General features: G+C 38.0%; 2 protein-coding genes across 2 annotated transcripts; both read right to left on the bottom strand.

The window, feature by feature from the left end:
- Positions 1–4,112: 4,112 nt before the first annotated feature.
- Positions 4,113–8,877, bottom strand: gid4 (GID complex subunit 4 homolog). The gene is given in 7 exon segments (XM_034219430.1): positions 4,113–5,952; positions 6,041–6,171; positions 6,258–6,359; positions 7,021–7,128; positions 7,876–7,935; positions 8,377–8,675; positions 8,678–8,877. Coding segments are annotated over 7 exon segments (861 nt in total). The 5' UTR covers positions 8,775–8,877; the 3' UTR covers positions 4,113–5,888.
- Positions 8,878–9,918: 1,041 nt separating this feature from the next.
- On the bottom strand, positions 9,919–13,896 carry drc3 (dynein regulatory complex subunit 3). The gene is made up of 12 exons (XM_034220270.1): positions 13,564–13,896; positions 13,377–13,493; positions 13,073–13,239; positions 12,785–12,931; positions 12,527–12,646; positions 12,318–12,430; positions 12,057–12,231; positions 11,813–11,944; positions 11,365–11,435; positions 10,890–11,013; positions 10,405–10,536; positions 9,919–10,280 (listed from the first exon to the last, which is right to left on the bottom strand). The coding sequence occupies exons 1-12, from the start codon at positions 13,706–13,708 to the stop codon at positions 10,185–10,187; spliced, it is 1,539 nt and encodes a 512-aa protein (XP_034076161.1). The 5' UTR covers positions 13,709–13,896; the 3' UTR covers positions 9,919–10,184.
- Between the last annotated feature and the right edge of the window lie 418 nt (positions 13,897–14,314).

Genomic DNA, 14,314 nt, shown 5'->3' with positions numbered 1-14,314 from the left:
CCGTAGAACCGCCACTGGCTGGTAGCAGTTAATCAGTTAACAGTGATGGCGGTGGCGGCGTCTCACTTCTGGAGAGGAGTTTCGTCTTTATGTCATGATAGAGAGATACAAATACTGAATAGTTTAGCTGAGAAAAGGCATCGAAATGCCAGGTTACTAGTATTTATCATGTATACAGGGAACATGAATAACCCGATCTCTCTGTGCTCATGTAAACATCATAACCGGGATAATACTCATAAACGGCTTACTGATGTCCATGTAGAGACGGAGTCAGTGTGTTTTACTGGAGCCTTAGTTCGATAAGAGATTATTTTCTGAGTTCTTTAACTTCGGTACTCTCTCTCAAAATGATAATGTGTATTATGTTTTAATTATACTTCTTATCATTCAGAAGCTTTTTGTGTGTATTTATTTTCTGTGCACATTACATAGACTAGCTAATATTCTACCTACTGCTACTTTGAGTCTTCAAAATGTCCAATGTCACAGACTGGGACTTACTTTACAGTCAGTTGTATTTACATTCAGTATGACTTGTTATGATTCAATGTGAAAGAGTATAGGCTACTGCTCAATAAATAATTATCACTTCACCACCTCTCTTGACATAGGCGCTTGAGAGTGAGTCAGAGGCAGAACACAGGGACAGTGGAGAGAGGTCCATTGCTGAGGTGAGTGATGAAAGGGAAATGACAGTTTAGAGTAAATTCTGATGTGGACTCTCATCCCAGAATTTTAAGTAAATCAGTGGGGATATTGAACAGGAATCATTTCAGTCAAGGGGCATCATATGACCAATATAGACAGAAGAGCAACATTTATTTGAACATTTAAGTCAATAATACCATTCCTAGGTGAACTTAACATCTGTATGGAGTCAGATCAGTCTCAATATTAATAAATGCTCACAGAAGGATTCACAAATGTATTTTGCGTTTTATATATAAATGACTCTCCACAACAATATCTCTCAATGCACTCACAAATATTTATTGTTGTAAATGTACAAAAAATGGGCATTTAAACTGCTTTTTATTAATTCAAAGACGGCTCTGAATTAATAATCAAATATGTTTCCTTTCTTTACTACTGGATGAAATGACAAAATGTACCCATCATTTTCCTCATGCTAGTATAGCCACATAAAAGTATCAAACCACCTGTTAAAATGCACCAGAATACAGGAAATCTATTTTTTTTTGGGGGGGGAGGACCCCACACCCCCCGTTAAAAATGTCTCCCCCACATTCAGGATGCTTCCTACGCCCATGGTGAAAACTAACCTTGGATGATGGGTTAGTAGACTAAAAGCTTTAGGAATCCAAAGTACAACATATAATAAGTACCCTGTATCAAGATTGATGCAAAACAAGTGATATTTGACATTTTTAGACAGATTTAGCAAAAAAACCCTCTTCTGAGGCCATTTGGGTGGATTTTCCATATCTCTGGCCTCCCTTGTTCGACTTTGACATGTTAGATTAGACCGTTTGACACCGTTAGATTCTGTGTCTCCTTGCGATCATAAACGATGTGTTGGATGTGCACCTAGGATAAGTAATAAGGGAGCTAGTGATTATCGGTGCAGTAATAGGTTAGCATTTTTCGCTCAGGGGTCATTTAGATGCTTCTTATGAGACTTGTGTTTTGTTTTGGTAAAAATGGTTTGTATCGTCAGTTAGCTGAGATTATTCCCGTTAATCTGGTATAACACATTAATAGGTTCTTAAATATTAAGATCCCCTGAGACACAGTGTCGTGAAAAAAAATAAAAAGTACCCGCTGGCGGGGACCTTGGGGCTTAACAGGTTAATGATCCCAAATTGGGACATTTCTTCTTTTCAGCAGCATGAAAACAAAGTATTGCACATAATTAGAATACAAAAGAGTAGAAAATAAACAATTATACAATATGTACATCTCAAAATAGAAGCTAAAACAGAACTAAAAGAGTGAAAATATAAAAGTTGATCTGTAAACTATCGGACAAATAAAACATTGTTGAAGGGCAACACAATATAAAAGTGGGATATTATTTACATTTAGTGCGCAAGAATAGGGGTTAGGAGTTGCCCTGTGTATTTGATATTAGATTTTTTACTCCACTTATTAGTTGATTTTCATTCCAGCCTCACTGTGTCAGAGACTATATGAGGTTCATGACCACACATCAGTGGCGAGCCGTCAGGGCCCTCTAGGCCCTCTGTGAGGGCCTAAGATATTCTAAAAAATAATATTTGAAAACATTAAAAAAAACCATTTTTTTTAATATATTTTTTTTGTTAAATGTTTCATTAGTTTTACCAAAATAACTTGATTTAATTGTATTTAAAATAACATTTCCAAATAAATAAATCCTTCGCATCTGCCTGTTCAGTTTCTGTTGGAATGTGAAGGGTTAAATGCCGTCTCTGCGAGTTACTGTGAAGAAGGGAGAGCTTGTTGGTCCCTCTCTACATTCACAGAGGGCCAGCTATAGTAACTCAACGAGAGAGTAATCAAATCAAATCAAATCAAGTTTTATTTATATAGCACATTTATAAACGATTTTTGGTCGAGTACATATAATAAAAATAGCCTACAGTAGAGACACTTTACGAGAGAGTAATGTCAAATGACAGTACAATTGACCAATCATATCTTCCCTCTAAATGGGTGGGCTTTATTATCGTGGACTTTATGACAAGTTCCTCCCGCTGTGAGGTCTATGCAAGTGGTGCAGTGACGCATCCTAAAACCCGAAAGTAAACTGCGCTCGGATTCCCTCGACAGAAGGCAATGGGATTTCTCCATAGAATTTTGGAAAATAGCTTGAAATAAGGTCTGTGGAAAACGAACCTGTTAGATAAATGCACGTTTTGTTCAGCCGGATAATATCCACATGTCTACCCTACTTTTATTATTTTCGAATCATACATCTAATCGATAGATTTATGATTAGTATAAGTTCGTTCATGATGGCTCACTTCAGTGATAGTGATGACATCGTTTGCAAAATTATTAACCGAGTAATTTTCAAGATTGAGTTACAATGATAAACTGGAGTGGCAAAGGATCAGCTGCATGACCCCGCCATCAAGTGCTTCATCCAAAAGGACAGGAGGATGGACTTTGTGTTTAAGTGATTTGATCATCAAAGGTAGGCCTAAGTCATTTTCAATGTGGGCCGCCGTGCCGACTTAATTAATTTGTAATTGTTACTGGGCTGTGGGTGCCCTGTCATGATAGGTGTTTATATAAATGGTGTTGTTTTGTGTGGTAGAGGGTCGCTGTCATTGATGCGTTTTGCACCCCGGGCCGCTGTTTTGATATTCCGCTGAAGTATACGCTGTGACGTAATAACTCTTCTTTTTTTTTTTCGAGGGAAGGGGGGGGGGGGGGGGGTCAGAGGGCCTAGGTATAAAAGTCACGGCTCGCCACTGCCACACATGCTGCAAAAGGTTTGAACAGTTTGGATCCTGGCATGCACTCAAAAGCCAGAAGGACTCAAACCTTTTTTTGTACACCACTGCCATCTAGTGCTGGCTGTCTCTTCTGTGCACAGGAGATTTGACTTAACCTTACCAGTCATGCACCAAACAACTGTCAACGTCCCCGGTTTAATTTTTAGCCAGGAACCTTTGCTGTATGTTGTACCCATCCATTTATTTATTGAGTCTTTCTTTATGACAAAGCAATATAAAACTTGAAAAAAAATACAGTGAATATCAACAGGGTGGCAATGGTTACTTTCCCTTTAAACGTAAAGATGGACATCTTCATGCAAAAATTGATGCAATATGTCAAATCTGAGAACTTAATTTCCTTTATTCTCTTCTCTCGACTGTCCAAATGCCTAACTTTAGTGTATGCAACTGTGCAAAGACAAATTTGTATTATTTCTTACTTTACCTATCAGCAAGTATGATGTTATATGTCTCTTTAGGCATTGCTATGCTTAGAACAATAGATTCTAAATGTAATCAAAATTAGGCAGCACTACAATACTTTTGGTACAAGATACTTATTACTCTTTTCTATATCATTATTTCTCATTGCTTTATATGCATATATCAACGCCAGTAGACGAAATAACAATGCATTTTAGATTTAGAATAAATAATACATAATTGTATGAAATAGTTAGCTCTTTATTTCTCCTCACTCACAGGTGATTTATCATACATCGTCTTCTTTAAATCAGGATTATTAAACCAAGACTTAGAATGACACACTCCCATATAAACATCCAATTCTTACATTGCACATTGTGTTCTCTGTTATATGATTAATAAAAAAGAAGACTATCCTCTTCAATCCACATAATTGGGTACAAAAAATATATAGTGCCTCACAACCCATCACATCTGCTCCTCATGTTGCAGCTGAAAGTCTCTGAGCAGCACAGAGGCGGCAGGCGGAGGACATGCATGCTCCAGAAGAACCCTTACATCAACCCTTTCCAGAAGAAAACTCATTTTTTGCTCAATTTCTCTCAAACACAGACATATATTTTCTTGATTCTGTTCAAATAAAACCGTATCAACCTAAACATGGAGCTTAACAAATATTTAAAATTGTAAGGCAGCTGGTTTTATTGTTCCTACTTCAGACCTTTTTCCATGAGCAACAAAAGGTGCTTTTTGTTTTAATCAAAATTGTTTATGTTACACATTGTAGATACGCTGCTATATTATCTGAAGCTTTTTATGTTTTTTCCAACTATTGTGAATTTGGTAAAGCCAAAAAAGCCATTTCCAGCCTCTGAAATTAGGAATTGTCCTGCTTCTGTGTTGAATGTATATAATATAAAACTGAATAGTTTGGGACTTACAAAACGAGACATTATAAAGAACATTTTAAATAATCGGCAGGTGGATTAATAATGACAGTAATGACAGCAGCCCTACAGCTAACAGCTTCTTAAAATGGAAGTAACAAATGTGAATAACAAAGAAAATATTGCATTGGCAAACTGTGTTGAAGATTAATATTTAAATCAGTTCATCGTATTAATCGTTATTCATTAATTGTCCAGTCTGTCAAAATGCACAGTTGGAATGTACTGTCACACGCTTCAAATGCGGGCCATTAAATAAATCATTTTTTTTATGTAAGCTTTTTCTTAAGCATTGTATTTCAAGGTTGTTCTTGATTTGGACAATTAATAAATATAAAGTAGATGCATTTTGAAATCCTACCTATGAGTGACCTTTGGCTTGCATAAAGACATTTTGATGTTAAGTCATTTGAAGACTATTTTTTGACTGTGTTGGAAGTTGAAATTGATGGTTAATATATCAACAATGCTGTAAACGTTACCCCATCACACCGTCCCTGAGCAACTAACCTAACTTGCAGTCTTACAGACCTTGCATAAAGAGTGAATCACTGTTCATCATTGCTGCTTTTGTATCCCCTCCATCCTTCTCTGCACGGGGCGGCAAAGTGATGTTAGAATAATAAATTGAGGCTTTGCTGAATATAAACTCTCCTAATATTTATATAAACCTAATGTTCTTTTCTATTGCAACTCTCATTCAGAAGGCAGTTATGTTGAGTGTATCCACTGAAGGATTTCCATGTCCAACAACAAGGGAAGCACATCATTAAAATAAAACAGACCAAAAATAGGACAAATAGGATAAAAAATCAAATCTGAGGTAAACATGAGCTCTACAGTGAATCGATCATCCGTCACTGATCTCTGTCTTTCTCTCCTCCTCCTGTGCCCTTTTTCTTTCCGTCCACCATAAGAGTGGACGGACACGTTGTATTTCCCAGCAGCGCGGAAACGTGTCAGCTCCGATCATGGCACCAAAGGGCTCTCCGTTGTTCCCGTCCTATTTAACCACAGGCGAGCATAAACTGTCCCCTTCTCGACTCGATACCTGCGTGTGTGTTTGTCACCGAAACTCATAAATAGGAATACTGTGCTCTGGAACATTGTTTAGGTTTAGTGACTGATACCTGCAGAGGGAAGGAGACAAAGAGAAATAAGAGCGATATATACATAAGAAACGTGTGGCGACTGTAGTTCGTAATGTTTGATAGTTACCATTCTGAGCTCCTATGGTAATAATACCCCTCGATAGTGGCCGTGGACTTCTGGAAACAGATGTAATAGAAGCCAGCGAATGAGGCACCGCTGATGTCTTTGATAGTGTGGTCTGGAACTAGAAACTGCTCCTGAGAGAGCAGAAACAACGAGTGGAGGTTATAGCTCAGAGCGAACACAAGAAGAGAGAGAGAGGTGTGTAAGATGATGTACTAACCTTCCACCTCATGAAGACATAATCACTGTTGTCCAGCAACTCATAGTCAAAGTCATCTGAGTTGAAGCTTTTGGCATACTTATAAAAAGGCTGGAACTTGCCCTGTAAGAGTTTATTAAGTACTGGTTAGAGACACATTATGCTAATACAGCAGCAAATGCCTATCATCCCTTGATACAAACTTAATATTAAAGTTGCAAGGAGATCTTTTCAAAACAAAATGAGAAAATAAGTGTCAGTTAACTGCAGTGATTCCCATACAATGATTTATTTGTTGCAGGGCGCCACAATTAAATATTGTCCGCCACAAATGGATCTAAAAAAAAAAAGAATAATATTTTGGGAAGGTGCCGTGCGGTCACTGCGGTGCCCCCACAAATAGAATCAAATTCTGTGGGAAACACTGAACTGGTTAGATAAAGAGCTGCAGCTTCCAGATGCTTACAGCATTTTGGGTGAATGTAACTTTTACTGTGCCTTTCCCATCATATTGAAGGCTACTCATGTTGTGGTTGCTCAGTAAATGTACATTCTGCTGTTATGGTGTATATTCATCTGATGCAAGCCTCTGAAAACACCCGCAAACACAAAACCAATGAATGCACAAATAATGTTGCACCATATTTGTGCTGTTGGTCAATATAAACTTGATTTAAAAAAAAAATCTTACTTAATTTGGCATTGATAAATAACCAAGCAAAATCCAACAGAAAAAGTAACAACCATTAATTTTAACCCAAATTAAAAGTTAAACTGTACATACCCAGTGCTTTCTGTCAACGTCTTCATCAGCGTCCCACTTTCTAGTTAAAAAAGGCCTTTTTCGACTGATGATTTCACCAGCAAAAAACGTTGTGAGAGTGGGATACTCCTGTAACAAAGACAAAAGGGAAGAGAACATTAATACATTAATTGTAGTTTAATTTGCTTCCAAAGTGTATGCCTGGATATTGTTATCAAAATGTTTAAAAGGGAACTGTTCTGTCAAGCCATCACTGTGCAACATGAGATTGATTTACATTTCCAGCATTTCCTGTTTATAAAATGCAAATGTTATGCAACAGATGAATTAAGAGATGCAATTATTTAGTAGCCATTGTTCACATTCTGGATATCTATATGCACTTGTTCATCTTCAAACATTAGGGAGAATCGTCATCCTTTTGCATGTTGACTTTCTGCATGTAGTTGTTTGACAGTAAGCAGATGCACTCAGGCAAACACTTAAATAAGATGTGAGCAGATAACAGTTTGTTCTCTCAACCTTTATTTCTCATAAACAACATATCAGTTGAAAATAATATGTCTCATTACTACCATACAAATGTTGGCTCCTCGTCTTTCATGCCTCTCTACCACAGCCACTTCACTTCAGGATCCTGTTGACATTTCCCCCTCCATATGTTGCATAATGTCATGGGTTGACACAATTACGCTATGGACCTGAAAGAAGAGGTCAAGCCTAGAGGCCTAATATTTGTCTACCTTCAAATATTTGTTACAGTTTAGCCTGCATCAAGCAAGTAGAAACCAGTTCCCACTTGCTTTAACAGTGTGTGCTTATTCTATGACTGAATAAAGGTCAGTGTTACTACATCTGAACCATCTCAAAGCTCACCTCAGTCAGCCCCTTGATCTTCAGGTATCCACACAAATAGGAGTCCTCCACAGTCACATGCTGCAAACAGATTTAGACAAATTATGAAAAACAGCAGAAGTGCTCTATACAGAGACATATTGTACAAAGTAGGCATTCAGGCATTATATTTACTTCCAGTAAGTCTGAAGAAATTGCTGTCAAAGGGAATGCTACTAGGTTCATATGTATACATATTTATGTAGCTAGTTGCAAGAAATGCTAACGTGTTTGGGTAGTAAGAATACTACAAAATGGGCAACGATAATGTTAGTTATTGCAAAAAAGTCCAAACTCAAAATGTCACAGTAAAAGCCTTGCCAAATAAACGTGTCAACGTGTCAGCATTGTATGACAACCATAAAGATCTTACCAAGCTAATGTCAGCCAAGTTAGCAACTAGGTGTACAAATATGCTGACTTTGCATATAACCATAAAAACTAATGATTTAAAAAAAAAAGTGCGTGTCAAAAACACATTACCTGCAAAACAACCTCAACGGCGTAGGAGTTGCCTTTGCTTTTCTGAAAGCCCCGAAACTGTGAGCCGCTGTACAGCAGCGAGATGGCCACCCCCGGCTGGGAGGTGTTGATCGGGGCAGGAGGAACAAGACAGGCCGAGGATGTGCAGGCCGAGCCGGGGATACTGCAGCACTCTGCTCGGACAGGCATGATGAGCGCTAAAGTGTCACCGTCAGCAACCGTCATGAACTTTATGACTGAGCACACCACGGCTGCACAGAGAAATTGTCCTGACAGAGGGGCTGCCAGCTGCACAAAACCCCAAACTTTGTCTCAATTTTTGAAGCTGTCCATGGACTGTCTACGGAGGAGGGATACTGCAACGTTTCACTCCAGAATCCAGCTTTCTTGAATTTCATTGGCTGGAATCTGGTAGTGATGTTACGTATTACGCCGAGGCTTCTGAGCGTGTGTCGAGTAATCCCCGAAGCTTTTTGTGAAGCATGTATCGAGGCTTGTATCGTTTTGGGCCAGTGACGTCATCGATGACAAACGAAGCCTCGCTGCCTGTCGATACCACGTGACTGCTTCAGGAAGCGATTCAGATTGAACCGTTGAACCACAACGCTCATATTACCCATGGATGTATAATAATAAGAACCATATTATTACCCCTCCTGTACCCGGGCCCGGTGACACGATGGAATTAAGAGAGCTCAGACCCTCACCTATATAGAGGTCGGAACATGTCATACTCATAAGTATAAATAGATACAAGCATAAATAAATGTAGGAATAAAAACATGAATAAATAAATGAATAAATACAGGAATAAATATCGTGCAGTGTTTTCAGGGAGATTCAGTGTGGGGCTCATAGGGTGGGGCTCAGCTCAGCTGGAAAGCAGTTGACTCACAACCGCAGGGTCCCTGGTTCAACAACTGGTCAATAGGCCTACGTATTTGTTGTTGTTTATAAAAGCTACAGCTAAATGAGATAATGTAGTTAATAAATGTATTCTTTGATATGGTTTAGCCTTTCTCAGGCTACAACATGGTTACGTTTATGAAGGAATACAAATCCCTCTTTGCAATGTTTACCAGCCTCCTTAGGCTTTTCAATCACAATCATTCAACTGGAATAAAAACAATATTGTTGACGTGAAAACATGATTTAATGTTCGTTGTTTAGAGTTATTCTAAGGCTTTACTCATTGGGAACTCGGTATGAGATTGAGCACACTGTTGAGATGTCCAATCTGCCTGTTTTACACACTTTGACCAACAGGGGGTTTGTGTTCAAACCGGTTCAAACGAAGCCCATGATGAAGCCTCATGAGATGAACCCTTTTGCGAATCAATTGGCTGGAAAGCTTCAAAGCTTCATAAGGCTTCATCTCGCCATCACTAGAATCTGGTACTCGGCTGGAGCAACAGTCTTATTGGATAACATCCCGAGGTGCATTCTGGGAGTTGCAGGATATTTCATACTTCACTACAAACACAAGTGAGAGACTTATGGGTAACAACCATTTTTTTTATCCAACATTCTACAAGTCTGGATACAAATACACATGTATTTAGTTTGTGTTATACATACTAAATATGACAACACAGAGCATAAAACAAGATAGCATTTAACAGGATTTTTCCTCATCTTTTGGTCACATTCTTATTTTTCACACTACTTCTTTTTTTAAAAGCCTTAGAAAACATTTTATTTAACCACACATGTTTGAATCATTGAATATAACTCATTTGTATTCAGAATTTCCGAGTTTGTAATATTTTGTTTGTTTGTGTAACCAAGTAGATACTACTGAAATGATGCTACTGAAACTCCTCCAGCTGCACCAGCAGATGGTCCATATATCTGTGGAGGTCTTTGATTCGCATGCGGTTCTCCTTAAGGTCTTTGTCTTGAATCTGAAATAACACATACATCAAAAAAGCAAAACAATAACAAGACTGTGAGATAAAAGGGAGAGGTTTGTCATCCAGATGAAAATAAAAATGGGCTGTTTGTTTTAATGTAAATTCAACTCTTTACCCCTTTAATGAGGGCCACTTTCCAGGAATTGACACGTGAAACCAACTGAGTCTCTCGGTCATTGATCTTCATCAGGTGGTTATCGTGGCCGGTTGCCAGTGCATCCATCACTGTCTCTTTGTCTGTAAACAGCTGCACACAGAGAACACAGGGGAGACAGTGACATTGGTGATAGTCCATGTTCTCTGACTCATTCAGGTTAATCTTTTGTCATCTTATCAGGGGAATCTATTCAAATGAGAATGTTCTTTCTCCTACTATATTTGCAATATCATATTTCTTTGCATATATATGCTAAATTACATGTGCTAAATACACAGCATCTTCAACATAATATGACAATATTTTTTAATTTTGTGGGTGTTTTTTTCTTTTTCATTGGTCACAGTTCTGTTTAAGATTAATCAGAGCACAACTGAGAGAAACAACTATTTTTACAACAGTTCAAATAATTATATTCTGTCGTAAAAAAGGATAAAACTCACAATTCTAACATCATCTGGCAAGAATTCATCCAGGTTGTCCTTGCTGGCGTCGTCCAGAAGTGCTAAAGCAGACACTCGCACCTTCCCATTATAATCATCCTCAAGATCTCGACATTGCGCAAATGTATGACTATGTCAAGGAAAGAAAAATTGGATTGATGATCCTTTTACCATAACTGTGTGTGTGTGTGTGTGTGTGTGTGTGTGTGTGTGTGTGTGTGTGTGTGTGTGTGTGTGTGTGTGTGTGTTTGTGTGTGCAGACATGTGCACAGACATTTAGACATAATTGATTTTCTGTCAACAAAAAGCGGTTAATTGCTATGCAAACCAGATTTGATTATTTTACAATCGGACCTGGAGCAAGTTTCTTCCCCAAATCAGGGAAAACATTATCTCAATAGCTTGACCCTGGGAACAGATGTGTTATTGGAAATTATTCAAAGCTCATGAGCTGATTCACAGTCAGAAAGGATATGTCCCCTGGACCATTTCAGTGAAGTAGCCAACCATCTCCGAGATGTTGATGTCCAACCTTTTGGTGATATCCTGAAATGAATAGAAGGCTTCATTACGAAGAAGAATTATAAATAAAAATGGCACACATTTTTGGACATGTGGGAGATAGCTAAATAATTATCCAATCTACTATAAACTAGGCAACTGAACGTGTCATCTTAGACTTCAAATGTATAGACACAGTGCAGTTTTATGAATAAATGAGTAAGATACACAATGTATAGAATGTGGACACACACACACACACACACACACACACACACACACACACACACACACACACACACACACACACACACACACACACACACACACACACACACACACACACACACACACACACACACACACACACACACACACACACACACACACACACACACACACACACACACACACATACTGACCTCCAGCTGGCTGACCATCTGAAACTCCAGCGTCATGAGGCCTTTACAGAGTTGGTTGATTTCATCATTGCACTGGTTGATCTTGACCTTCAGTAATTCTCTGTCTGATAACTTCCGCATGTCCACTGTCCTCTAGAAAGAAAAACAAGAAAAACATCCTTATATTGGTTGCTAAAAGCTGCTTTACTGGTCCATCTAAATACGGTACAGTACAGTTGAAAACAGTCTGGTCCTAACACCTTACCTCTTTGTGTTGCTGCTCGAAGTTTGCCAATATGTGCAATGCTTTCTGCTGATATTCAATCACAGTCTCATTTTGACCAGTGAAAAAGCAGTTCACTTCTTTGTCTCTTCGTTTATGTTCAGCCAAGCCTGTTTCAAATATTTGCTTGCACAGATCCCCCATTTGTTTCTCAAATGTACGGGTATGGTTAAGGAATTCAAGGTCTTTTTTCCTGTGATTACATAACAAATTATTATTATTACATTTGGTTTAAAAGGATATGTTAGAAGCAGATCAGTGATTTCAGGCACGCGGTGCAGTTTATCTGCCTCTTGGTCTTCGTTGAACATGCACTTAAACAGGTCAGAGCCATTCAGGAACTCCACAAAGGCATCCTATCAGGAACATCATTTTTACAAAGTAAGTTTAAGAAATATGAGAGCTCAGTGGAATATAATGTTGATGATAACCACATGTCAGCTTCACTTTACAGTGTGTAATTTGGCTTCAGCCTCCTTGCGTTGCTCAGCTTTTTCAGCTTTTTGCTTGTGCAGCTCCTCACATTTCATCTCCTCGAGGACATAGCGGTGTTTGATAGATGCTTCTTTCTTCTGTACATAGACACACAAGACATAGACACACATTAAGTTACACAATATCATCACAACAAAATGTAAATAGCCATGTGGAATTTTCACACAAACTAAGACATACTAATGTTTTATTAAAAACACGGCACTTATACTTACTGTATTTTCGTCAAGTAAAGTGTAATCTAGGAACTTCAAGTCTGGAAAGAAGGCTGCGATGAACAATGTGTAATCGCCTTCCTTACTGCAAGGGTTTCCAAATAGGTTGATGTTGAACAGGTTCTTGAACTTCCTGAGATAGAGCACCTTTGAAATGCATTCAATTGTATGAGATTATGTTATTTTATATTATGAAACAAAGTACAAATCTTATATTAATCTTGCAATATAAATGGAGCATTTTACACATAATATGTGACAGATTTATACAAGAAAATGTTGTCGTACGATGTCCAACTCTCCAAGGAGGTTGTTCGCAATGGAGAAATGAGTGAGTCTCTCAAGTGTTTCCATGTTTTCGAGAACAGAGATGTTGTTGTCGGACAAATTCAGCACTTCAAGCTTCTGCAAGGACTCCAGACCTTCAATTAGTTCTATGCCGTTGAATGACAGATCTAAAAGACATATTCGGAGTAAATGTCATTATTACTCAAAGTTACTTGGCTCATATTTTAAGACAACATCTTTGATAAAGCCTGCACAATCATTTAAAGAAAGCATAGCAAAACATAAAAAACAAAACTTAATTTACCAAGCCATGTCAGATTAATCAGATGATCTAGACCCTCAATGTTTTCAATGAGGTTGTTATTCAGATTGAGTCTGGCCAAGGATGTGAATTCCCATAAGTGGTCAATCCTCAGGATGTCTGTGAACAAACAACGTTCAAATACCTGGAATCCAAATCACAGTGATAAACCACATTTTATTTGACTTACTTCTGAATTCCAGACATAGTTTAAGGATTTCATCGAGCTGGGTTCCCTCTTCATTGGCAATGCCCTGACCTTTATCTTTGGGTTCTTGCTCCAATATTGCCCGCTGCAGCAAATCCTCATTAATCAACATACCACGACTCATCATCCCTGTAGGGTACTATTTTCACTCCCACTGCTCAAAGGAGAAAGTAGATTGCATTTTGTAGATTTAAATGAGTTTACCAGACAAACATCATAGCCAACATTAGCCAACAAAAAAAAACTAGTAAGCAAAACTGCAAAAGTATTTTAAATACAACAATCTATGCAATATTACCTAATTTAGCTAGATAAACTCTACCTTCTTGCCGCTGTTGTTTACACACGGTTACATAGCAACCGGCTGAACCTAAGCTGCGTTCAAGTATATTCCAAAAATGCTGTAAAAATAAACGCTCAACTCCGAACATTATTGCTTTTCTTGTGAATGAATATAATAACAACACACATTAAAATAATGATGCCCACGATGAAACTAAGACTTGGTGCTACGTAGTTTTCTGTTTTTTTTATCGTTCTTTTTTTCAACTACAATTAAGTAAATACCCAGTGAATCACCCTGATGTACATTTATATACAATACAATAGCCTATATTCAGAGGATGAATAATCGAGTCAATTGTTTATATCGTTGTTTGTGAATTTCTCAACATTGTATACTATATAGAGACTAATACGGCGCTTTTAAGTAAAATACATGTTTATATGGTGG

Source organism: Gymnodraco acuticeps, unplaced genomic scaffold (genome assembly GCF_902827175.1).
Source record: "Gymnodraco acuticeps unplaced genomic scaffold, fGymAcu1.1, whole genome shotgun sequence".
NCBI lineage: Eukaryota > Metazoa > Chordata > Actinopteri > Perciformes > Bathydraconidae > Gymnodraco > Gymnodraco acuticeps.
This window is presented reverse-complemented; position numbering and strand designations above follow the sequence as displayed.